This window comes from Petromyzon marinus, chromosome 24 (assembly GCF_048934315.1).
Source record: "Petromyzon marinus isolate PM22_M1 ecotype Great Lakes invasive population chromosome 24, UKy_Petmar_22M1.pri1.0, whole genome shotgun sequence".
NCBI classification, from domain to species: domain Eukaryota; kingdom Metazoa; phylum Chordata; class Hyperoartia; order Petromyzontiformes; family Petromyzontidae; genus Petromyzon; species Petromyzon marinus.
Genome location: NC_133690.1, coordinates 12,162,797 through 12,188,748, shown reverse-complemented (window position 1 = coordinate 12,188,748; position 25,952 = coordinate 12,162,797). Strand labels below are relative to the sequence as shown.

The window sequence follows — 25,952 nt, the reverse complement described above, 5'->3', positions numbered from 1 at the left end:
ACAACTGCTGTTTTCTGGATTTTCACACTTCTTTAAGATGAACGGTATGGTCCCCAATTCTCCCTTTGTCCAAACAATCACCTCGTGACATTTGGCTTTTCTCAGCTCCTGAGATACCACAAACAGTGGTTTATGGCATCTCAAGTATACCTCCTACGTTAGCCCGAGACTGTGTCTAATCTATCACGGTGGTCCTGCTCAGCTTTCCGGCGCATTTTCGGGTTGCTATCGCGCGTTGTTCGGCGCGGCGTCCGACGTTCTTGCTCCACGCGCCTTATTCAGCACCGCATGCAGCCCTTGACATCTGTGCAATTCCCAACAAAATTCTTGGCGGCACGTGCAGCGCAGCGGAGGACATCGAGCTGAGCAGCGTGCGCGCACAAGCCGAAAACCCCACGTCCCAAGGGTGCCCCCTTCTATTGCACAACTGACTAGCACGGTTGGCTACGTGCGGCACGAAAGAAGTTCAACACACATACAGGCATACATCGCGCGTCGGCGATTTTAAGCTACTGGATTTGCTCTTGATTTGAAGCTTTCGTGACTGCAGGAATCCATACTCTTTGGTTCTTTCGGTAAAGTCACGTGGTTTTAAAAAATAATAATAGATCACGTCGTTTCGATCGCCACACAAGCAATCGTCTTAGGGTGATTGCTTGTGTGGCGATGGAAACGTCGTGATCTGTGATTATTTTTTCAACTGGATTTACCTAAACAATGTTTTTTAATTACATCATTTTTTTATTTTACCAGGTAAGGACCACTTGAGCTATACAGCTCCTTTTCAGAAGAGACCCGGCCACTAATGATACTGTAGCTCAACGGAAGTGGCTTATCATGATGTGGAAATTTATAAGCAGCCAAATACGCTATACCCACGTTGATTATAAATGGGCAGGGAAAACCCGGAAGACCCGGAGAAAAATTCACGTGACCACGGGGAGAATATGTAAACTCCAAATATGCAGGTTTCAGGGTCGGGATCGAACCTGCGACCTCCTGTATACCAGGCCAAGCCGTTGACATCTTTCCAGCGTGGCGCCGCACAAACATTGCTGCATAGTAGAGCAAAATCGTGACGCAAGCAGTGCCAAAATACAAAATTTATATCACGTCGTTTATACGGTGGCTTATTTTCCCAATTTTTGAGGGGGTAAAATCCAACGAATATCGATGTCCACTCAGAGCCTCTTTTTTTCTTACGAAAATTTTTTACAACCGTGGCAATGTATCATAGCTTGTTCACACGAAGCTCACATTTTCTCAAAACATCGTTTTTAAGGTCCCGGACATTGTAAGAGGCCACTGCTGGCCAGGTGTTTTGCCCTTTCGTGGTTGATTGTTGTACTCGGAGACTGCGGTTAGATTTCCCATCTAGTTGTTCCCTGCAAACTTCCAGAACACCGTTCCCCTATTCGTTCAACATTAAAAAAACAGAAATTCTCCTTAATTTCAGTGACACCACAGCTTTTGCGCATTCTTAAGATTCTCATAAAGGAGTGATGTTGACCAGGTTTTTATTTTTTACGCCGTTGTAACTAAAAGTGTAACCACCACAGCCTTTTAGGGTTTCGTGGGCTGTCCAGTCGATGAGGGAATGATGATGAATTGTGATCGTGCGAGTGTGGTTTTACCTTACGGGGTGGGTGGTGGGGGTTGGTGGGGACCTTGGTTTGGGATGTCAAGCAGAGGTTCCAGTCGGACTTCTCTCTCTCTCTCTCACATCTTGATTTGATCTCGTCGTCGAGCCGTTGGGCTGGCTAGATAGTAGTGGCCGTGCTAATTTCAACCAGCGTCTCATTACAATTACTTACATTTGGCTTACATTTGAGCACGCTTGCTTAAACAGCGTGGGGTGAGTCGGGTTATTGTGTTCAAAAAATTGAACGGTCAGCAAATAGGTTGGGTTTGTTATTGGATTACATTTTGAGCAGTATGCCAGCAGAACAAATAGGCTTTTTATGCAGATTCTTAAAAAAATATTCCATGTCTGCTTCGGAGCTTATGAATGCCATTACATCTGTCAAAAGTGTTGAATGAGATATCATTAGTGTGCCGCGTAGCCAACAAGCTCTCGACGATTCCCGTGGCCCAAATTGAGGGCAGGATTTCAAAAATTCCTTCTGATTCCTGCCTAAAAAGTTTAAAAGTAGCCAGCACTGGTGTTATTTCACCCCCTCTTTCTATATTTTGTTAGTCAGTGATCGCGACGTCAACAGAATGCCAAGAGAGGCCACGCGCCACGATGACGTCCCAAAGAACCACGGCGAGGTCACGCAGCAAAGCTGACACACGTGGTTACGTTGCGTGGAGTGTAACAGCAATTGCAGCGAGTTATTACGGGGCATTGACAAGAAATGTCCCCAATGTTGCAGGTGCACCTGAAGTCAGTAGCCGAAAGGACTTCTCAGTTATGCGCGCATTTGGACTTGTTTTCGTCTGCCGCAAAAACTATTTCGGGAATTATTTCACACCCTGAAGGGCGGGCGGGCGACCGCAGTACGCGATCGCGGACGTGCGCAGCCCTTTCGTCAAAGCCACTGCTGGATGAGGGCCTCCCCACACCGGTTGCGAGGTCGCGGGGGGGGGGGTTTCCTTAACCATGCGTCAGCACGCTGTGCACACAATCGCACGTCAAATTGAAGTTATCTTCAACATCCACCTAAGTAGAAAATTTACGTCCGAAAACAAAATAGAGCAGAAGGTCGCTACTCGCAGGGCACGTGGCAGGCCCACGGGTCCTACAAGGGCACGGGATCACCCCCTGTGGCAGTCTATCACGTGACCCTGTGCTCCCTCGCCGAGTTCAGATTCCCTAGGTCTTACTGCGTAGGCCGCGTTTGAACGCGAAAGCTGATGAATAGGTTTTAGGGGGGGGGGCTAAGACCTCTAAGCCCTAGCCCCCAATCGCTGCACGTGTTGCAATGTTAACATTTGCAATGTTAGCATCGCCACTGGGGAGACAAAGGCGGCCGAGAGTGGTGCTGGCCACCCCCTCGTGTGCCGTGCCGGCCTTCTTATGTGCTCGCTAACAGCACTTGCCCCAACAGTGTGTCAGGGCTATACGGGGGATCTTTGTCTTTGCAGCGAAGTTGTGCCGTAGAGTGGAGTGAGAGTCCTCTAACGATGGGGCTCGGACACAGCTGGACAGAAACTCCGATGGAAGGCATGGAGAAAGCATTTTTCGTCTTTTTGAAATATTTCTCAAGAGGTTGGCCAGCAGAGACGAGTAGACCAAATGCCCTCAAGAGGAGCCCTTTAGCAATGCATCAAGTGGAGTTATTCTACCAGCAGTGGCATGAGCAGGGAATTTCAGGGCTGCACCTTAGCTATACTATCGGTATTTGTTGCAAAGCTCTGCAACCCTCCACGTTAGAGGGCAAACCTTGGAAGTGTATATCACAGAACTACTTCTGAGATCTCTCAAAATGACACCTGGTCCACATGGCAGCAGCTTCACACGCTCGCTGCTACGGAGGGTCACGATCGTCACAATTCTCAGAGATGACATTTAGCGCAATGAAGTGCGGAACGGATTGTAACGTGACAGAACATTTTGTGCTGCCACTTGGTGACTCGGCTGAGACCATCAACTTCGAGAACCTGGTTTAATAGCAGGCAGCTGCCTGGATCTTCAAACCCAGGATCTTAGCGGTGCCAGCCCAGCACTCTGACCTCCTGAACCACCCGGACATCTCATGGTAAGAGCTTTCCAACAACGCAAAGTTGTGCAGCATTCACACCGAGAATGAAATGCCATCAAAACATTTCCCGAGTGTGGCCTCACGGGAGTGGTGACAATGTGGGGGGTATTATTGCATAGGCTTTATGTATGTTGAACTTCTTTCGCACCGTACGTAGCCAACCATGATAAATCGGAGGTGTTGTCCTGTATAGCTCTATGATGTGTTTTGGGTTTCTACGTTTATAATTGTCCGGCACGATGCCCGAGGGTTCAGCCCACATCCACATTTCACTCCACGTGCTGGGATCTTCTGCGGGAGCTGAATGGGAGAAGCTCCCAGCACGCGGAGCGAAATCTCAGACGTCATGCCGAACAACACGTGGTGCAACCCGAAAACACGCTGGAGCGTGTGGGGATGCCTTCATCCAGCAGTGGCGACACCATTGGTTTATAATCATTTCTTGAGGGCTGAAATGCTACACCGGGTGTCTCACTGCACCATGTGGTTGTGTTGTGAGACACGGGGCTCTTACCGTGCGTTTTGGGGGCCTCCAGGGGGAGCCCCTAATAGGGCCCTTGGGCAGCAATGAACTGGCAATGTAAAATGCGATGCATTTCCTCGGCTTACTTTTTGCTGCATTTCAACGTGTGATACGAATTTATCAGACCCTCGTGTCGGCCTATAACACGCAATGGACCGCATATACTACTGCGTGTACATAAAAAGTCGGAATCGTATCCGTAACCATATTACCTGGGATTCCCATTATCCGCATGAACTGTCAGGTCCGTGAAAACTCCTATAGTGCATGCCCCCTTTTTTCCCTACTATTGCTCGCGATTTTTCAAGTGGATAAGTGAATAACATAGCGTGGATAATGGGCTCCGTGAAGTCCCCCCCCCCCCCCACATCACCGCGGATAAGAAGAGTTCTACTAAATATTACATTGCCTGTGGCCAAGAGAACGGTTGTGTATGGTGACCAGCCCTGTTTAAAAGTTGAGCGGGGGTGGCTTTACAAAAATATATATTTTAAAAGCTTTTAACAAACGTTAAACCTTTAACAGAATGGCTGTTGTTATTTTTCTGTGTATATCAGGATGGAGCTAATGCCCGTTGCTTATCTGCCACTGGTTTCAATTCCTCCGGCATCTCCAGTGCGACGAAAGTGCTGTGACGTAACAGTGGACAGTGCATGCTGTGATGTACGCATATTTATTGGACTTCTTTCGTCCCGTACGTAACCACCCGGGCTCATCGAATGTGATGTTATCTGTTAAAAAAGAAAAACTTCATTTAAAATGTAATTCGCAAATTTTTAACACTCTATATATATGGGGGGGCTAGAGCGGTGGCACAGTGGATAGGTCGCTGAACTCTGAATCCAGAGTCTTAAGTTGAATCCAGAGTGCCAAGAGGCGCCATGATGGTGACATGTTAACTACCTTGCTTGGTATACCAGAGGTCGTGGGTTCGATTCCGACCCTGACGTCTTTATAATTTGGAGTTTGCGTGTCTCTCTCTCCCCATGGTCGCGTGGATTTTTTTCCGGGTCTTCCGATTTTCCCACCACATTTAGAATCAACATGCGTTTAGAGTGCTTGACTGCTATACATTTCCACGTGATAAGCCACTTCGTTGAGCTATCATTCGTGGGCAGGTCGCTTCTCAAAAAGAGCTATTTGGCTTAGTGTGCCTTACCTGGTAAAATAAATAAATATAGTAATTTTAGTATTCCCGGCCATGACTAACATTAGCGATGAGTGACATCTGAACCAGTCCTGGCCTTCTCACTTCACCAACCTGCAACTAACGAGTGTGATGAAGTATGGTCAGATACATCCCATGACTGACACACAACAGCCTTCATCTAGAAAAGGACTGACAAATCTTTTAAATAACGTCACAATTCATGTTTAGAATTATGTATGTCACATACTCTAGGTTTAAGGGTTATTGATGCAATGCAACTCATTTGATAATGTTGGGTTGGTGATGGGTATAATTCCTCAGAGCCACAGAACTCTACTTTACGTTTCGTTTCCCCCTCCCCCCCCAAGAATTACATCGTGCTATTGAGTTGCAAAGCCTGTACGTATCGGTGCCATACCATGAGTTTAATACATTCAATTTTCAAGATAACCAACACGACCCGACAAAAGGATATCACAGATCTGCTTATAAAGTCCCCTTTTTATAAGCGTATACATATATATCCCCACGAGGGGGAGGACTTTCACGTGTGCCCTGCAAAGAGCGATCGTCTCGTGGCAATCAAACTTAAATGTGCAATTATTGGTGCTAGAATAAATCAACTTAAGTGACACACCAAATTAATATGCTGTTTTTGTTTGTGCGGTCATCGCTGGCAGGGTTGAAACGATCAATTCACTCGACTCGTGACCCAGTTTGTGGTAAGATAAAATTAAAACTTTCATAGTAATAGTTTAGATTAATCAGAATTTTTTATTTAGGCTGGAGGAGGAATCTGATGAGCTATGAAGCTCTTTTTCACAGATGCCTAGTAGGGACGGGTCAGTAGGTAACATCGACACAAATACAAGAAAGGCCACAGCAGTAAGATAGCGACACGTTCAGTCAATAAAAAAAAATGAATAGACATAGCATGACAGTATTAATTGCCCTGGTGCATACATGGATGAATGGAAGGATTGCTGAAATGATCACGCCACGAATCTCGGCAGTGCCGATTCTGTTCTTGGCGACGGTGTTACCTCCCTGAGCCACTTTACTCGCCAGCTATGTTGATGGCAAGTGAGACAGTCCCCGATGCTTTCGTAATAAAACCAAGTCGTGTTGCCATGGATCACAGTGGCATTGTTTTATCCTGCGTGGCATTGCTGTCCTGGGTGGCATTGTTATCCTGAGTGGCATTGCAATCCTGGGTGGCATTGTTATCCTGTGTGGCATTGTTATCCTGGGTGGAATTGTTATCCTGTGTGGCATTGTTATCCTGGGTGGCATTGTTATCCTGGGTGGCATTGTTTTAGTCTGGGTGGCATTGTTATCCTGGGTGGCGTTGTTATGCTGGGTGGCATTGTTATCCTGGGTGGCATTGTTTTATCCTGCCTGGCATTGCTGTCCTGGGTGGCATTGTTATCCTGGGTGGCATTGTTATCCTGGGTGGCATTGTTATCCTGGGTGGCATTGTTATCCTCGGTGGCATTGTTATCCTGGGTGGCATTGTTATCCTGGGTGGCATTGTTATCCTGGGTGGCATTGTTATCCTGGGTGGCATTGTTATCCTGGGTGACATTGTTATCCTGGGTGGCATTGTTATCCTGGGTGGCATTGTTATCCTGGGTGGCATTGTATACTTGGGAAGTCCACTGACATGGCCCAACGACTGCACGAAAGACATAAGAGCAAGGATCGCAAAGGCAAAACGAATCATGGCAGGCTTTAATAAGATCCGGAGAAGCAAGCAAATCAGCTACAAGACCAAACTGAACATCTTAGGAACAAACGTGTTCAGTACAGCTCTGTATGCCTGCAAGACTTGGACACTGAAATAGGCTAACAGAGATAACATTGTATTGACATAGCAGGATACTGTATCTCAAGTTGACCCAAAGTGTGACCAACGGAGAAGTAAGACAAAGGTTGCACATAGGAGAAGACAACCTGCTGATGCCGAGAAGGAAAGTGGCACTATTTTGACACATATGTAGGATTGACAACAAACAAGAAAATTGTAAGTGTGTTGTGCGGAAAAATCTAAGGAACTGGAAAGAGGGGAAGACCGAAGACGACGTCGGAGATTGTTGCCGAGAAAGATGCGGTACGACTTGAGCATATTGGCACGAGACATAGGAAAGTGGAAACAAATCATGAAATGTGCGGTGGACACCTACGGGCTATCTGCCCCATGGATCGTGCTAATGATGCTCGTTATCCTGCGTGACAGTGGTCACGAGTTTCGTTCCCCGAGGCCAGTGTTTTCCAAACTTGTTTGGCCCACGGACCACTCAGCCGATGCAAACATTTCCACGGACCACCCAGCTCCCCATCGCAGGTGACAAAACGCATTCACTGCTCTCTTTAAATACCAGCAATACAAAATAATTCATATGACCGGAACGCACTTTTTTACGAAGCTATAAGGTTTATTTTTAGGGGTGGCATTTCTATCTTGGGGTTATGGTAGTTTCATCAGGGTAGTTTACCCAACTTTTTTTTAATAAAAAAAATCACGAGTAAAATATGAATTTATGTCCTCAACAAAAGGGGTATAAACATTGCCATTATTATTCTTAGCTCTTTCGGTAAAGTCACGTTGAAGGGAGACAATAAAATAATAAAATATATATAAAACTATAAAAATTCTCACCACGTTTCGACCATAACACAAACGGTCATCATCAGGTTTTTCACACCTGATGATGGCCGTTTGTGTTATGTTTCACTTCAACGTGACTTTACCGAAAGAGCTAAGAATATGAATTACTGCAGTCACGAGAGCTTTAAATCAAAATTGCCATTATTGTCCGGATAAACTGCGATTGTATCTCAGCTCCCCCCCCCCCCCCGTATCACCGGGAGGAGCGACACGGCGTGTTGGTGGTCTCGGGACCCCACTGAGAACCACTGCCTGAGACGGACGCGCTTAGTGTGCGTCCGTTTCACGACACTTACACTTGAAAGCGTCTGGGTAAACCTTTGTACACTTCTGTAATATTACCACCTATCAAGATGCGCTATTAATCACACATTGATTGTTGATTTTTTTTATTTAATCATTTTGTTGCGAATTGTTTTTCGAGAATAACTTCATACAGTTGAGTGTTTTCGATGTAATATTACTACCACCGATCAAGATGCGATATTAATCACACATTGTTGATTTTTTTTTAATTGAATGCTTATTTTGTATAGAATTATTTTTCTAGAATAACTTTACGCAGTTTCGCGTTTTTGACGTAAACATACTGCCACCTGCTGGTCACTTCCAAAGTGAAACCAACATGGACACATCGGGCTAAGGCAGTTATTGGGGGCCGTCCATAAATGACGTCACGCAATTTTGGACGATTTTTGACCCCCCCCCCCCTCGTCACACGGAGTCACAAAAAGTCAGACACCCCCCTCAAATATGACGTCACAAAGCTGTGCCCCCCCCCCCAAATAATATGTAAAACATGCTTCAAATCGCTTAAAACTATTGTCATTGTAGTGCGTATTTAATGTGGCGCTGCACTCTGATATTGTAGGAGAAAACATTTATTAAAAAGTCCATTTAATTAAGTAGACGGTGGTGTCTATATTTATTTAAAGTTGCGCATTTTGATGTGACATCACATTTCTCAAACACCCCCCCCCCCCCTTCGTCACACATCGTCACAAATGTCTGACCCCACCCCACTCCCCCCCCCCCCTAGGTGCGTGACGTCATTTATGGACGGCCCCTTATTCCTAAAGTCCAATCTTGGTGATCACCTCCGCCACGGTGTCTTCACGTGTTAAACAAGCTTTCATGTTCATATGCAAATTGAGCCTCAGCGCGCTGCACGCACCTGATGATGGGTAATCGTGGCGAGTCATAACACGGGAGGGCCGCGTGGAACTGGCGTTGGTCAACACTCTGCATTAGTGACGTGAGGCATGGCGTGACTCGCTTACCTGTCCTGAGAGTTGATGAATTTTCACTCTTTGTGGTTGCTCACCAAGAGAGACAATATCTACGTTTTGGTCTCGATTTTATAACAAGCGTTCGAGGTTTGCACTTAACACCATGGCGAGTTGTGAGTGTCGACTCGAAACCTTTTTAATTCTATCTGGCCGCTCCGTTTGCGCGCAATGAAGAAGAGCCATTGCCCGAAACGTCGCCAATTATAGTATAGCTGTATTTGACTCTGAGGGCAGTGTTGTTAATTGTACTTGTGCACTGCTGGCAACGCAAAAGAACCAGATCATTGTTTCGTTCTGTTGTAGACAAGTGAACAGTCTCGTAAAGTAACTTTGCAGAATTTTTACACGGGAGTTACGTGTGTGACAATCCTCGCACACAATACAGTATCTCTCACTTTTCAAAGTCCACAAATCGTGAGTTACCCCCGTCTCTTCATGGGTTGTTGTTTTTTGTAATGGGTAATCATTGCCGCTAAATATTCACAAAATTGCAAACCGCCATCTGTTAATGAACGTAATGTTCAAATCGAGAGAAATATGACGTTAGACGGAACATTAATGCACTCAGGGTTCATGCTGTACATTCAGCAGTTGTAATGCCAGCAGTACAAATGGTGTGAGTGGTGGCGCAGTGGTTGTCGCTGTGCAACACGTGTCGTGCCACGTGAGCTGAATACCCCAAGAATTTCGAACTTCGGTGATGAGTCGCCTGCACGCCACCTCCACCCCCACCCCCCGCACCGATCACGAACAGAAAAACAAACATGTACCGTCGAGTACTGTCTTGTCAAACCCAAAGACAAAGATCACCCGCGTAGCCTCAACGGACTGTTGGGGGCAAGTGCTATTAGCGAGCACCTATGAAGGCCGGCACGGCACACGAGGTGGTGGGGGTGTCCAGCACAACGCCCGGCCGCCTTTGTCTCACCGCACACCGCACCAGGAACAGTTCTCATTAGAGGCTGCGTCGATCTAGGGGAAGGCTCAGGGCCGATTTCTCAACTAAAAATTAACTATTTTTTTATTTTACCAGGTAAAGCCCACTGAGCTATACAGCTCTTGTTTCAGAAGCGACCTGGCCACAAGTGACACCCCAGTGAAGTGGCTTATCGTGTAAAAATGTACAGCAGACAAATACTCCAAACAGCAGATAATCGTCACTGGTGCTGGTGGCCGTGAGCGGGAATCGAACTCGGGTCGCCGGGTTCGTAGCGAAGGAGCGCTAACCGCTACACTACCACTCACCCAAATTGTGCTAACCAACTCGTCTCTCTCTCTCTGACCAAGATTCTGAAACGGTTGCAAATTGGTCAAAGCGCTTTGAGATGCTAATTGTCGTTATAGGGTGCTCTATACAATCTGAATGCAAATCGTAATGTTAGATATTATTCTTTTACAGCAAGGGGTGGGGAAGCTTTTTTTCTGCCAAGGGCCATTTGGATATTTATAACATCATTCGCGGGCCATACAAAATTATAAACTTAAAAAATAGCCTGTTATATTTGGTCAAACATTTAATTAACTCACCCCTAATGCGATGGCTGGAACTGCTTCTCTTTGGTGAGGCGTGTGATGATGTTAGCTGGTATTGATGATGTTAGCTGGTATTGATGATGTTAGCTGGTATTGACGATGTTGCTACTCGCAACTGCTTTTCCAGGTTTGCTCCTGGGTTTATTGAATTTCGAGTCCCGCCTGCTGTTACCTTGGCAGGGCCACACCAAATGATTTCGCGGGCCTCATACGGCCCACGGGCCGGACGTTCCCCACCCCTGTTTTACAGAATGTGTAATTAATATATGGTTACGTAATGTACGTTGCCATTCGGTAGGGGTAGTCATTGAGCGTGCAGGAGCAATTGGTGGACCAGCAGAGGGCAGTAGCAGCAAACCCCATTGTCACGTCGCACTTATTTGCTTCCCACGTCAATGCCTCCCCGCACTGACCGTCGTGGGGAAGTATGACCAAAGATAACCACCACGACCCGCATTACTCGCGCGGGTGGCTACGTACGGTGCGAAAGAAATTCAACGTGCAGTACATGCGTGGGGGGCGGGGGAGGCTCTCATCCAGCAGCGGATGTTGTGTCCGTCACATATATTGGAATCGCTGCGCCCACGTGAACCACCAGGTGGAGGAATTGTTCACACAACGCAACGGCCCATATCGACCTGAGTGCAAGCCTCAACAAGTGAATGTGTGCCCAGGCAATGCTGATGCGTTATTTCGTCAGCTGACAACAACCTCACGTTTACAATCAACATTGTGAGTGTGCGATTCGCGCGTGGGGTCGCACGTGGCCGCGAGGCAGCCCAACGCAAAGCAACACAAACAAGATACCGGTCACACGCCCGGTGGGACGTATCGCAGGCACCCGTTCTTTCACGTCATTGCCGTTTGAAGACGAAATAATGCTCTGATGGAATGACACTTTAGTCGGGCGGTGGTGGCTATGGGGTGGCCTGTAATCCAGCACTTTCAGTTTGTTCTCCTTACCCCCGCACCTCCGATTAGCACGGTTGGCTACGTACGGTGCGAAAGAAGTTCAACATATGGAGGTGAGGGTTACCGCGGGTGCATCAATCGAAAAAAAGTCCGCGTCGTCTGCTTCTCCAGCGGACGTGAAAAAAAATCACGTGATGTCATTTAGCTAGCGTAGGCCATTGTGTGTCGTCGGTGCCCTGGTCCAAATTTGCAAGGTTTTTTTTTATTACAGAACAATCATCATTCCCTACTACAAAAAAAACACTTGGCAGACCCTCCTGAAAAGTTATAAGACTCGGTGAGTAAACAAGGGAAATAAAAATATAATAGTTCTTGATTAAGGGCTATACAGCCCAGGGATTCACATTTTGTGGCCCACGTAAATATGCGCACTACTGCTGCTGCCTTACAATGATTGCAACGCCACACTGGAGGTGATTTAGTTATTAAATCAATATCACCACTGTGTCTAAAGTAAAATAGTTGCGTTCGTTTTAATTGTATTGTATCTTTACAATTCGTCTATCACATTTCCACGGTAAAAAAAAACAATTGAGCGTTATGCATAAAGGCATGGGTTGTGGTTAAAACTGTCCAGCAAGGGAATTAAATCTATACAAAGAATTGAAGTACAACTCTATAAACACCGAACTCTCGTCATACGTAACTCGGCCCTGGCTCAATCAGATATCCCTCGATTTAATAATCCTGGATTCAAGTAACCTATCTTTCCACTCACAGGTCAATGTCTGTGCCCAACCCAAAGGTGATAGCGTGCAGTCCTTGCAGGCCACTTGGCTTACATGTTGTGACCCCTGGAAGAGACTCTGACCCCGCCACACGGGGGACTTGTTTTTGTACTCCTTTCCCGGAACAGCTGTATAAGCTTAACATTCATATCGCTTTATGTTTCTTTTTGTTGTTGTTATTTTATTGTAAAGCCAGTTTCCTTGCATTCTCTTCCTGCCATCCCCCAGGCATCCTGTACTCAGCCAAGCTCACTTCCTGCTCACAGGAAATACTTCCTTTGTGGGCCCTTTATTCATTAATTTATCTCGCTTGTATTTTGTGAGCTGTGGTGGTTCGCGTGGTTGCACCGCCCCATTAAACAGGACATCATTTAAATGTTTTAGTCCCTTGAAGTGATGGTAAACTGCGCAATGCACTGCTTGTGTCTGTTAAGGCGGCCAGCAAACGACCTGCTCCTGCATAAACGTGTACTATAGTTACCGAGATGTGATGATAGGACAAATCTATCGTACGAGATAAGGTCCCGGTAAACATGTAGCATTGGTCAAACGCTGCAAGTTTAATAGGGTGGTATCAACCTCTTTGGGTGTTTCGGTACGATCGAAACGTCGTGATATTTTTTAAAATTATTTTTCTATCTACGTGACTTTACCGAAAGACCCAAAGAATATGAATTCCTGCAGTCACGAAAGCTTTAAGTCGAGGGTGGTATCAGTTTAGAAAAAAATATATCGTCTTGTCTTGAGTACTGGTAATCGTTTAATTTCCTAAAAAAATACCCAATGTTTCGAGTTATTTCCTATCCAAAGTTATTTATGTAACCTAAACAACGGCACAAACACATTGTAATCCAAGTGTAACACAATTACAAAGTGACAGTCGTCTTGACGTGAACATTTTATTTGCAACTGTGTCCGCGAATCTCGACATCGTGTGAACCTTTGTGCGTGTGCATTTGACCAATGAGTGCTTGGAATTTATAGAGCAATATAACTTATTGAGGCAAGGCACATGAGCAATGATTAAGTTTACAATCTTGATGTGCTGTCATTGCCAAGTGACACACCGAGAGAACACCTCGTCAGGGCGGATTGTCAAGCGGAGAGTTTGACTGCCTCGATGCAATAAATAATGACCGCACCAACTGATCACGTCAAATTTGCTTTGCCAATGTAATTAGGCATAAATTACAGTTCCGAGAACTAAACATGCTGGATATATTACAGGGTGTTTGAAAACGATGGACACCAATTTCAAAGATATAGCGATTTCAAATCGGGTCCATCTTTTTAAAACACCCCGCACTATGCAATTGAACAGCCTTCGTTCACTTTACGCGGATTCGGTTGATGCTACTTCGCAATAATATGCAGCTAACCTATGTCTACCCCAAAAATTCGCTGTGTGCAGTTCGAATTCACTCGTACGCGGCTACGCGGTCGGGCGTGGCACGACATTGCGCGTGTCTACTGTGCGCCGCTACTCGGCAGGCAGCTTGCCTTCTCGTGCGGTTTCGCTTCGATGCGCCCTCCTTTTCTCTTTTTTGAACGCATCCACAACCGCGTAAAGCGAGGCAAACACGTGCACTCTCTGTAGCAGGGGTCCCCAACCCCCGGGGCAGCGGACCGGTACCCGTCCGTGGCCTGTTAGGAACCGGGCCGCACAGCAGCAGGAGGTGAGAGCGGTGAGTCCGCGCGTGGCCCGCCCCATTATTTTATTATTTACCACTTCCGTCCGCGCCTCTGTCCCGCAATGCGCACTTGTCTCAGTCACGTGGTGTTGGTAAGCCCACAAGCTCTAACCCTTAGTAGCCACGATGAGTTAAAACACAAACGTCGCTGGAGAGCTTCTTTGACAAGGGGGAAAGACCCAATGATGACCCCCCCTGCCTCCCACCCCGGTCCGTGAAAAAATTGTCTTCCACGAAACATGGTCCCTGGTGCCAAAAAGGTTGGGGACCGCTGCTCTGTAGGACACAGCCACCCGACCTGGGGAGTCGGAGATTGAGCACAGCTGCCCAGGGTGCAATGCGATGAGGAGGGGCGCTAGAATTTAAATTTGTTTCTGCCAGCACCTCACTTGACGACCCCACTCGCCACCCAGCGCCGCCGACGCTGATGCGTTTTGTTCGTCTCGGCTGCCGTGTGTGCTAAATGCGGTCCTGCAAGGATAGGGTGTATTAAAAAGTTAAAGTGCCAAATGGTGTGCATAGGATATCTATTCGAAGAGAGTTTCGGAAATCTCTTTAGAACTGTTTTTTTGTGTGTGTGTAGTTTGTGTTGCCCTTCCGCCGAACCTCCGATTAGCACGGTTGGCTCCGTTCAACATACATACATCACCTACAAGGGCTGTTCTAACACGTGGTGCTCATGAGTGACACATAATCAGACCTGGAGGCCAATGCTCACGAGCAATACGGCAGCATTGTTTGCTGAAATTGTATTTATAATTGTAGTTGGAAACCATTATGCATGCCAACCATTAAAATTGCGATTGACACGTCTACCTACCTGCAGCAAAAATTGGAAGAAAATCTATTTATATATAAAAAAAAAACATTGGAAATGTGACATGTTGACACAGCTTTAACAGTGACATGTTTCATGGGTATTGTTTTCTTTAAATTCAGAAACTATGTTGGAATGGAGGTTTGAGTTTCTAGTTAATTGTATTTTTTTATTGGAAGAGTGTTTATTTTTAAATATCCTCAGGAAAGTACGTGGCAATGTGTTGCGTTTGTAAAATAGTTGCGTTCCAACATAGTGCAGACATTGTCTGCAACCGAATTCTGCAAAGCATTGTGGTCGAATTTCCTGCACTGAAACAAACAAAAAATCATTCCACCTTCCAAGAATTATACACCCACGCCAAGTTCATATGTTCGGGGAACACTTCTGTCGATATTCTTGGGTCTTTCGGTAAAGTCACGTAGATAGGTTAAAATAAAATAATAATAAAATAACAGAAAACTACGACGTTTCGATCGCAACGCAAGCGGTCGTCTTCAGCAAAGCCCCTTTTCCTGAAGCCCCTTTTCCTGAAGCCCCTTTTCCTGAAGCCCCTTTTCCTGAAGCCCCTTTTCCTGAAGCCCCTTTTCCTGAAGCCCCTTTTCCTGAAGCCCCTTTTCCTGAAGACGACCGCTTACTTTGCGAACTAAACGTCGTAGTTTTCTGTTATTTTTATTATTATTTTATTTTAACCTATCTACGTGACTTTACCGAAACACCCAAGAATATGAATTCCTGCAGTCACGAAAGCTTTAAGTTAACGCTTCTGTCCACTTAATCAGGCGAATCGCTGGAGCTCCTCTTATTTTACTAACCATACCAAGCACAAACATTTGGACAACCACAGAAACACAAATCAATGATGTTATTCATGGCATTTCCAAAGAGCTAGGCTAGTGTCGTAATGAACTTTGCGTAGTTTATAAAAAAATATATATTTTTTTCATATAGATTGCAGGGCTTATGCTGGCCATGTTATGCTTGTGGTGTCAATTTCCGGCTATTTTCATCTCTCTGCAGCCTCTCGTGAGCCGGTTTCCCGTGCTAGCTGGCTGGCTGGCTGCCTGCCAGCGACACGCTCTGTGTTATTGAATGTTCTCTCCAGGATGCAAGTAGATTCGGTCGTGCTCCGGTTTCCTGTCCAGAGAATGGGAGGGAGAGAGGGAGGCAGGGAGGGAGAGACCCAAAAATATGACTCCCTTGTACGCCCGATGTGCAGTGCTCTGGCTGCTTCTGGTGGATAAGCCTCCTTCTTTTCAGAGTGGCCACCCACCCCCCTAGTGTTCCGGCCATCACAGGTGCTCGCTGACAGCCACTTGCACACAAAGTCTGTTGAGGCTACACGTGGGGGATCTTTGTCGTCGTCGTCGTCGTCGTCTTTTCAGCGTCACTTAGCTTTGTCGTCCACGTCAGCCGAGCAGACTGGCAACCTGGTGGTGGCGGAGGTGATAATGCCCCCCAAAAGTGACGCCGACACAGGAAAAAAAAACGGAAACTGTCACGATTTTTTTTGTTGCATGGATTTATGCTGAACTTTTTTCGCACCGTACGTAACCAACCGCGCTCATCGGGCGTGCGCGGGAAGGACAACAAACTAAACACAAAATGCAGTTCTAAAGAAATGGGGTTTCACTCGTACCCCTTTTCCATTGGCATTGGTGACTTGACGAGTCGAACCAGAGCCAAACTGTGTTACGATGATGGCCTCGCAATACGTCTGATTCTGGTTCATTGCCGAGCAGTGCGAGTGGTGGGGTTAACAATTGTCATCGTGTTTCATCAGTTACACAAGCATAGCGTGTGACGTCCAGTGCAGGATTAAACTAGTGCGCAGCCTGTAGCATACGATGTTAAAAAGGGGCCCTGAATAAAAAAACACGTAAATATTAAAACACAAATGTTTAATTTGCTTAGTAAAGTAATTGTATTTTTTCCATTTGCGATACGGCCAGATAATATGAAAAATCTCTAACCTTAAATGCCCAGTCGTTCATAAACGTTGAAGGCAGTATAGTACTATAGTAATAGAGCAAGTGCAGAATCACTGATAACTTGAAAGCATTTAGCACGGGGCCCTTGAAAGTGCGGGGCCAGTAGCTACATACTTAGCTACTTGTGTTGCTACGTATGTAGCTACTTGTGTAGCTACATACGTAGCTACGAGGATCATCCGGCACTGGTGACGTTTGCATCATGAGCTCGGGTTGTTCAGTGAAAGAAAAAAACGATCTAGCACCTCCTGAGCTGTGGAAAAGAGATATAGATGCGCAAAGGCAACGATTAGATGAAAAGGATCAAGTATGTAACAATATATTAAGTCATAGATAATGCATGTATCAAACCATCATCATCATCCACGATTTATTCACTGCTGAATGAAGGCCACATTTAGGTTAGCCTGTGCGCATGAGGCAGATACAAATTGGCAGTCACAACAATAAATTATTGAATCTAGCAATGACCCTAAATTGTGAAATTAATGAAATTGCTGGAGGTGTGGGTGCATCGTTACATACTTAAATATTCTCTGAAAGTTTACAAAAGATCTTACTCGGACTTAAACCTCGCGGCCGCAGATATCTCACTATGTGCTATTTTTTTAAATCTGCAACTACAATTCTTCTATTGCACACAATTAGGAAAAAACATGTTTTTGGAACGTATGGTGGTGGCAGAGGGCCCTATTGTTTCACGTTCGACAACAATAACATACAGGGGTGGAGCGGTGGTGCCGTGGTTACTGCGCCGGCACATTATTAAGTTTGATTCCTAGGCACGGCTAACATCAGTGGCAAGTGATATATTTGAACTGCCATGTTGGTAAAGTCACGTAGAAATAAAATTAATTAAATAATAGAATACCACGTTTCGATTGCAGCACAAGCAACCGTCATCAGGTAGAACTAAATTTGAGAGAGAGACAAACACAGACACGGAGACGCATACAGACACACAAGCAGAGAGAGACAACACAGCGACACACGCAACATAGACACACACAACATAGACACGCAGAGACCCAATGCCTCTGTGTCGAGGCCTTAAATGGAGAGGGGGGGGGGCAGAGAGAGAGAGGTGGGTCTGCTGGAGCAGCTGCTGGAGCAGAGAAATTAGCATGTCACTGAGAGACTCAACAAGACTGGTACATTTTAGAGATAGTTGTGTGGAAATCCACCCCGACCGAGGGAGAGAAAGTACGAATGGACCTATCAGGGCCTGGTAAATTTTAGAGAGAGAAACAGACGGATCGGACAGCTCAAATCAAGTTTGCCATGTTGGTCTCTGATACGCCAACCCTTTCAGCAAACTACACTGCCCAGCATGGTGAAGTATGGTGAAACAACAACAACAACAACAGCTTCCCACGATGAGCCACCTCGTGGTGAAGGGTGCCCAACATCTCATCGGATCTCCAAAACAGTTGGTCTCCTATGAGGCGTAGTAACTGGAAATTGGCAATGCACCCACTTGTCCCGTGAAAGTGGTTAATAGCCTTAGAGTGTTATTTGACCGTCCACTCTCCTTCAATGCACACTTTTCTAAGGTGGTCCAGGCTCTCCTTCTTCCACCTTAGAAGCATTGCCCCCCCTATGTCGCATTGTCACCTACTGACCTACAGTGAGGGAAAAAAAAGTATTTTATCCCCTGCTGATTTTGAACGTTTGCCCACTGACAAAGAAATGATTAGTCTATAATTTTAATAGTAGGTTTATTTGAACAGTGAGAGACAGAATAACAACAAAAATCCAGAAAAACGCATGTAAAAAAATCTTATGAATTTATTGGTATTTTAATGAGGGAAATACGTATTTGACCCCCTCTCAATCAGAAAGATTTCTGGCTCCCAGGTGTCTTTTATACAGGTAACGAGCTGAGATTAGTAGCACACTCTTAAAGGGAGTGCTCCTAATCTCAGCTTGTTACCTGTATAAAAGACACCTGTCCACAGAAGCAATCAATCAATTAGATTCCAAACTCTCCACCATGGCCAAGACCAAAGTGCTCTCCAAGGATGTCAGGGACAAGATTGTAGACCTACACAAGGCTGGAATGGGCTACAAGACCATTGCCAAGCAGCTTGGTGAGAAGGTGACAACAGTTGGTGCGATTATTCGCAAATGGAAGAAACACAAAAGAACTGTCAATCTCCCTCGGCCTGGGGCTCCATGCAAGATCTCACCTCGTGGAGTTGCAATGATCATGAGAACGGTGAGGAATCAGCCCAGAACTACACGGGAGGATCTTGTCAATGATCTCAAGGCAGCTGGGACCATAGTCACCAAGAAAACAATTGGTAACACACTACGCCGTGAAGGACTGAAATCCTGCAGCGCCCGCAAGGTCCCCCTGCTCAAGAAAGCACATATACATGCCCGTCTGAAGTTTGCCAATGAACATCTGAATGATTCAGAGGATAACTGGGTGAAAGTGTTGTGGCCAGATGAGGCCAAAACTCGCCGTGTTTGGAGGAGGAGGAATGCTGCCTATAACCCCAAGAACACCATCCCCACCGTCAAACATGGAGGTGGAAACATTATGCTTTGGGGGTGTTTTTCTGCTAAGGGGACAGGACAACTTCACCGTATCAAAGGGACGATGGACGGGGCCATGTACCGTCAAATCTTGGGTGAGAACCTCCTGCCCTCAGCCAGGGCATTGAAAATGGGTCGTGGATGGGTATTCCAGCATGACAATGACCCAAAACACACGGCCAAGGCAACAAAGGAGTGGCTCAAGAAGAAGCACATTAAGGTCGTGGAGTGGCCTAGCCAGTCTCCAGACCTTAATCCCATAGAAAATCTGTGGAGGGATCTAAAGGTTCGAGTTGCCAAACGTCAGCCTCGAAACCTTAATGACTTGGAGAAGATCTGCAAAGAGGAGTGGGACAAAATCCCTCCTGAGATATGTGCAAACCTGGTGGCCAACTACAAGAAACGTCTGACCTCTGTGATTGCCAACAAGGGTTTTGCTACCAAGTACTAAGTCATGTTTTGCAGAGGGGTCAAATACTTATTTCCCTCATTAAAATGCAAATCAATTTATAACATTTTTGACATGAGTTTTTCTGGATTTTGTTGTTGTTATTCCGTCTCTCACTGTTCAAATAAACCTACCATTAAATTCATAGACTGATCATTTCTTTGTCAGTGGGCAAACGTACAAAATCAGCAGGGGATAAAATGATTTTTCTCACACTGTAGAATGACTGGTGCACGCCGTTGTCTTATCTCGCATTGATTACTGCGACGCTTTGTTACTCGGGGTTCCGACCAAAGTCTTGAGCCGACTGCTGCTGTGTTGCTGCTAACACACAAGGGCCTTAAATGGCCTTGCAACATTTTACATTCAACAGCTCGTTCACTCGCACGTACCGTCACGAGCTGTCCGATCCGCCAATTTACATCTGCTCCATGTGCCGAGAACTCGACTCTGCACCTGGGGTGACCGAGCCTCTGCATGCGCTGCGCCAACGCTATGGAATGCCCTGCCACCTGTGTTCAGAGAGGCGAGGTCCCTCACCTGGCCTACGTCTTCTCTAGAGACTCACCAGTTACGCCTGGCCCACACTTCCCAAGTGTGGCCAGTGGAATCTGGACTCCGCACTATTTATATTTTCTAACTTCGTGCATGTCGCACTGAGATCCTTGGACGAATTACGCATTATGAATGTCAATTAATATTATTAATTGAGCACTGTGGTGTACGTCGTTCGTCGTGGCTCTCCAACAGTTCTCCCGATATGTTTCTGGTCCTCGTGCGTGTTGTTCGGCACGATGCCGGCGTAGCTTCCTCTTCCCGAAGAAGCTCACAAGCTCAGCGAACAGCAATAACTCTTCAACCCGAACCACACAGCACGTCCGGGAAAATCTACACACGGGTGTTGTTCAACGTCGCTGGAACACCGGGCCTGTGTCTTCAGAGGTGGAGTTTTAGGGGGGTCTGTTGCTGGAAATAAATAAACTTGACCTGCCCCAAGCGTACTTTTTTTTATAGTGTATCAACGCATAAAACGATAAGTACATGCACATTTATTTGTGTGCGTATATAGACCTGTATGCATGCAAGAGCATACGTGGTGCACATTTACAATGTTATTTCAGCATTTATTTTCCCTTTATTATCTACCCAAACATTTTGCTGAAGGTTACGTTTTTCATTTAAATGTCAAGGATTATTACCCGCGTGTGCCACATCAATGGGCAGCAGTAACCGTAGGATGGGTTTTGCATTCCGTCTTCGGGGTGGATTTCCATCCGTCATCCCCTTATTTAGCGCACAGCTGGGCTTCAAACGGTTTCGTTCAAAGTGCATGTACGAATCTGTTTAAGCTTTTTGTGTGTGTGTGTGCAGATGCTGGCGCTCTGCTTGCTCGGACCGTCTCTGCGGAACGGGTGGAGTGTGAATACGAGCCGCCAATTGCTCAGCCGTAACGTTGACGATGATCCATCCACGACACCTAATAAGGCGTTCGGGCTAAGACGGCGCTCACACTTGGAATTTGTGTCCGCGGGTAACCTTTCGTCTTCACGTCGGCGCTCATTTGCGCTCTCACGAGGCACGCCGCTCGTAAGACGTGGCGACGTTTAAAAAAAAAAGCATTCGTAACTTGTACTGCTGGACACCTGCGAGAAAAAGAGCTTTGTAGCTCATCGGATTCCTCCGGTTAAAAAAAATCTAAATTCTGATTCTATTATATGTGAACGACTGCAAGGCAGAGTTTATTTCCCCAACTTTTGCGAATTTCCACATCGGTGATAGTAACATTTAACCCTAGTTTAACCCTGTTTCATTTTAATTAATATGGAAATTAGCCCATCCCTCCCAAAAAATCTGAGCAAATTGAAGGGGTTTTTTTCCGTGAAAATTCGAAAAGTAAATAAATCTCTAAACTGTCTGCACCATCCAAGGCAGCCGATGAGTAATTACAGGTTAATGAGACATTTTATGGTCCTCCTCATTCAGTAATTTAATTAAAAAATCAGAGTGCGCCATCTGCTATCGTGTGTGTGTATATATTAGAGACCATTATAATAGTAATACGGTAACGCCCGACGTTACTCAGCAAAGCAGACCGCCGTGTATTAGACTCCTAGGCCAAACTCAGTCACTAATTGTAAAAAAAACAAAATAGAACTGTCTTTACATAATTCAGTTGGACGTGCCTCGCTTTCAAAGAGATCATTAATCTGCAGTGGCTTTCGCCTGGGTAAATTAATCATATGCAAAGAAACAATGTTTAATGGCTCACGATCTGTGCATCGTAAGTGGCTGATCTGCATGTGTGTGTTTTGTCTAGAGAAGCCCTCCTTGGCCACTCAACAAATTCCATTGCATTGTATTTCATATTCAAGCTTTTACGTGAACGAGGTTGAAATTATGAAGACGACTTCATCATTCCGCTCAGTCAGCTTTATCAACAATGGCTATTCTAATCTGCTCTACCATTTACATCAGCCTGCTATGTGATAAGAGCCGAGTTTAAAAATCCTACAACGAATAAGCACATGTTTTTTTGTTTTGTTGTAGTAAGCCGGGTATTTGCACGTGATATTTAACCGTTACTGCAGAACTCACACAAACACGTGTTCCCTACCTATGGCACTCTTTCCTGTTGTTGCTGTTGGTTGGAGATGTTAACTACCTCTCCTGATTAGCAGGAGGCCGTGGGTTCGATCCCGACCCTAACGCCTGCTGCTGTATATTTGGAGTTTGCGTGTCTCTCTCTCTCTCTTTCCCCGTGGTCACGTGGATCTCTCTCCGGGCCCTCTGGGTTTTTCCCTACACATTTACAAACGTGCGATAAGAGTATTTGGCTGCTATGTAAATGTCAACGTGATAAGCCACTTCTTTGACCTATCATTTGTGGCCAGGTCGCTTCTGAAAAAGAGCTGTATAGCTCAGTGGGCCTTACCTGGTAGAAGAAAGAAAGAAAAAAACGTTTCGTTTCAAATCGTTTTCGTTTAGTAATGAGAAATCACCTTTGAACACACTGAACTTCGGTGAAACCTCTGCACGTAATTTATCAAAGGGGAATCGCAGTGAATCTCCTGCAGCCTGCACTGCCTCATTTGCACGCGCAAATGCGAAAGAGAATTGTAAGAAATGTGCACAGCTATACTGAAAGGATGGACCATAAAACGTGTTACGTGCTTGCGAATGGCTTAACAAACCCAAGGCTAAGTCGGAGTCCACGCTATTCACCCTCAATCATCCCTTCTGCCATTGGTGGAATGTTAATGCCGTACTTAAATGGCACTATTATGCTTCTGCTGTGAAAATATACTCTGGGAAGTCGATGTGATGGACAGGCTAGGGCAGGAATGTTGGCTCTCTGCCTGCACATCTGTGTTTTCTTATGTTAACTGGTGTTCTACTATCACTCGCTCCACGGCGAAGATGATCAAAACATGCGGTGGTGTAACGTGCGATGGAATTGCACTCTCCCTTCCAAAATGTGCATCGCACGTTACGGGATGCGGGTCAGAGCAAAGAGAGTGTGTAAGCTATTTTAATCGCACTCTCGCCAATATTTCACCTTCCTTTTCCCTCCACATGTGTGCAATGCACATGCGGATGTGGACAGAGGTATGGGACAGTGCCAATGTTTTTTTTAGCACAACATTCAGAAAAGGAGTCAAATAAAAATACGACAAAACTTTTTTTTATTGAGTCCAGTTGTACCGTCGCATCAGTAATACACATGAAACTGGTAATCCACACTTTCGACCGTACGGTAAACCACTGTATAGGTTTGGTCCAGATGTCTTGTGTCCAAAGTAAGGTGTATTTAAAACAGAAATGAATATGCAAAGGGAAAGACAAAATATTAGTGGTCAATTAATTGGGGGGGGGGCACAGGCCATGTGCGTAGAGGAATAACAAAACGACACGAACTCTCTCTCTCCTGAAGCCCTCTCGTAGCTTGCAGACCTCGACATTGTCTTAAAAATACAAAATAATATTTACAGCCCTTGATCAATCCACCACTTGGATAAAGGCCTACCAAAGCCATGCCAGTCATCCATACTTCACCATGCTGGTCAACGTGGGTTGGTGGACATCACTCGTCACTGAAGCGAGCCTTGGTCAGGAATGTAACTTATGTTCCTGGATTCATAGTGCAGTGCCCTCACCACTCCCCCCCCCCACCTCTAACAGACATCATCATTAACAGCAATCAGCCATGGTCAATCCACTGCTGGGTTTATAATAGCGCAGTGTGCTAACGGCTGAACCACCGCTCCCCCCCCCCCTCCGTGGGTTATGGGTAATGAATTAAATAAATGTGCCCTCATTCTGCCCACAAAAATCAAACATCACATAAAATATTAAAACGGTGTGTGAGTTTAGGCACACTTTTAATAAACTGCAGCCATTCCATTTTCATCACATATATATCAGGGATATAGTGAAATATCGATTCGTTGATTATAATTGAGCCTTGCGCTCACAATACACGTGTAAAATTGTGCTTGTGAAAACGGATAATTTGAGAGTCATATGTTTTATGGATGGTAATCGATTTACGTGACCCCTGTATCCACCTGAGGCACTTAAATGGACAACAATGGCCTAAAATGATAATCAATTTTAACTAAATGTTTTTTTTGTGACCCCCGAATCGTTCAAGTTTAATGAGGTCACACACGAAGAATATGCTCCGGTTTGCAAAAGCTAAAAAAGTGACCACCCAAATTTTGTGATGGATGATTTATAAATATACAAGGCTTGTTGCAAGTGATGACAGTGGTGGTCCTTAAAAAAGCACTCCTGCTCATCACCACTGCACTCTTTTTAGCTCGTGTTGAAAGATCGTTTGTAAAATATAAATAACTCCAACTCGCGGCATTGTACACACGAGCGTGTAGCATACGACGGGCTTAAACCTAATTCTACGAAGTCACGTTGACATAAATGATTTCATTTGTGACCACAGTCTGTTGAAAAGTGCACCTTTCATGGCGAGAAAACGTTTAATTTTACGATTTAAGATTAGGTTTTCAATGAACATATACTGTCTGATCTCCCGAGGAACACCACGTTATGGAAAAACCTCGTTATAATAACTGATATATAACATCGGGTAAAGCACAGTCCGCGATAGCACGGGAGACGCGTACGCAGGCTGAACAAAGACTGAGGCGCGTGGGTAGAGTCTATAAGTATCCAGCAGCATCCCGCCTCGTGTGACGCTACGCCGAGGCAGCCGCACGACCGCCTTGTTCCTACTCGCGCGACGGAGTTCCGTTCGCCCAATCGCGTTATATCCAATTCGCGTCCGCGTCATACAAACAAATGTGTTCCCTCGTACATTCATCGCGGTTATATCCAATTCGTGTGATGAAAACAACACGCGTCACAGGAGACAAACACTCTCCAGTACATATGGGGTGGAGTGGTGGCACAGTGGTTAGCGCAAATTAAACCTGAGAATGAAATCCGGCCAAGGGTGATATCAGTGGCGAGTCATCTCAACTTGTCAGCCCGCCCCCCCACCCCCCATCTATCATTCCACATCAACCATCATGGTGAAGTATGGTCAAATATTAAAACGTTCCCCATGACCGACACAGCATGGGGGGGAGGGGGGGGGGCTTTATCCAGCGGTGGATTGGTTAAACGTTATAAACGTATATTCTTGGTTCTATCGGTAAAGTCACGTAGAAGGGAAACAATAAAATAATAAAAAATAAAATACGTGACTTTACCGAAAGAACCAAGAATATGAATCCCTGCAGTCACGAAAGCTTTAAATCAAAATGTAATTAATATTCATCGAATACCAATTGTCCTTTACGGTCTCGCTAGACGCCACCTATTCATTAGTCGCGGAAAAACTCTGCCGCGCAGCGACGTCTTGAGCGTTACAGCTGTTA

General features: G+C 45.6%; 1 protein-coding gene across 1 annotated transcript in view; it reads left to right on the top strand.

Annotated features, from left to right (window-relative positions):
* Window positions 1-25,952, top strand: part of LOC116945548 (tetraspanin-18) — a 176,333-nt gene that overhangs the window by 103,831 nt on the left and 46,550 nt on the right. The window contains exon 2 of the mRNA XM_032959948.2: window positions 21,427-21,586. Within this exon, the coding sequence (XP_032815839.2) occupies window positions 21,427-21,586 (160 nt within the window). The remainder of the gene's footprint in view (window positions 1-21,426; window positions 21,587-25,952) is intronic.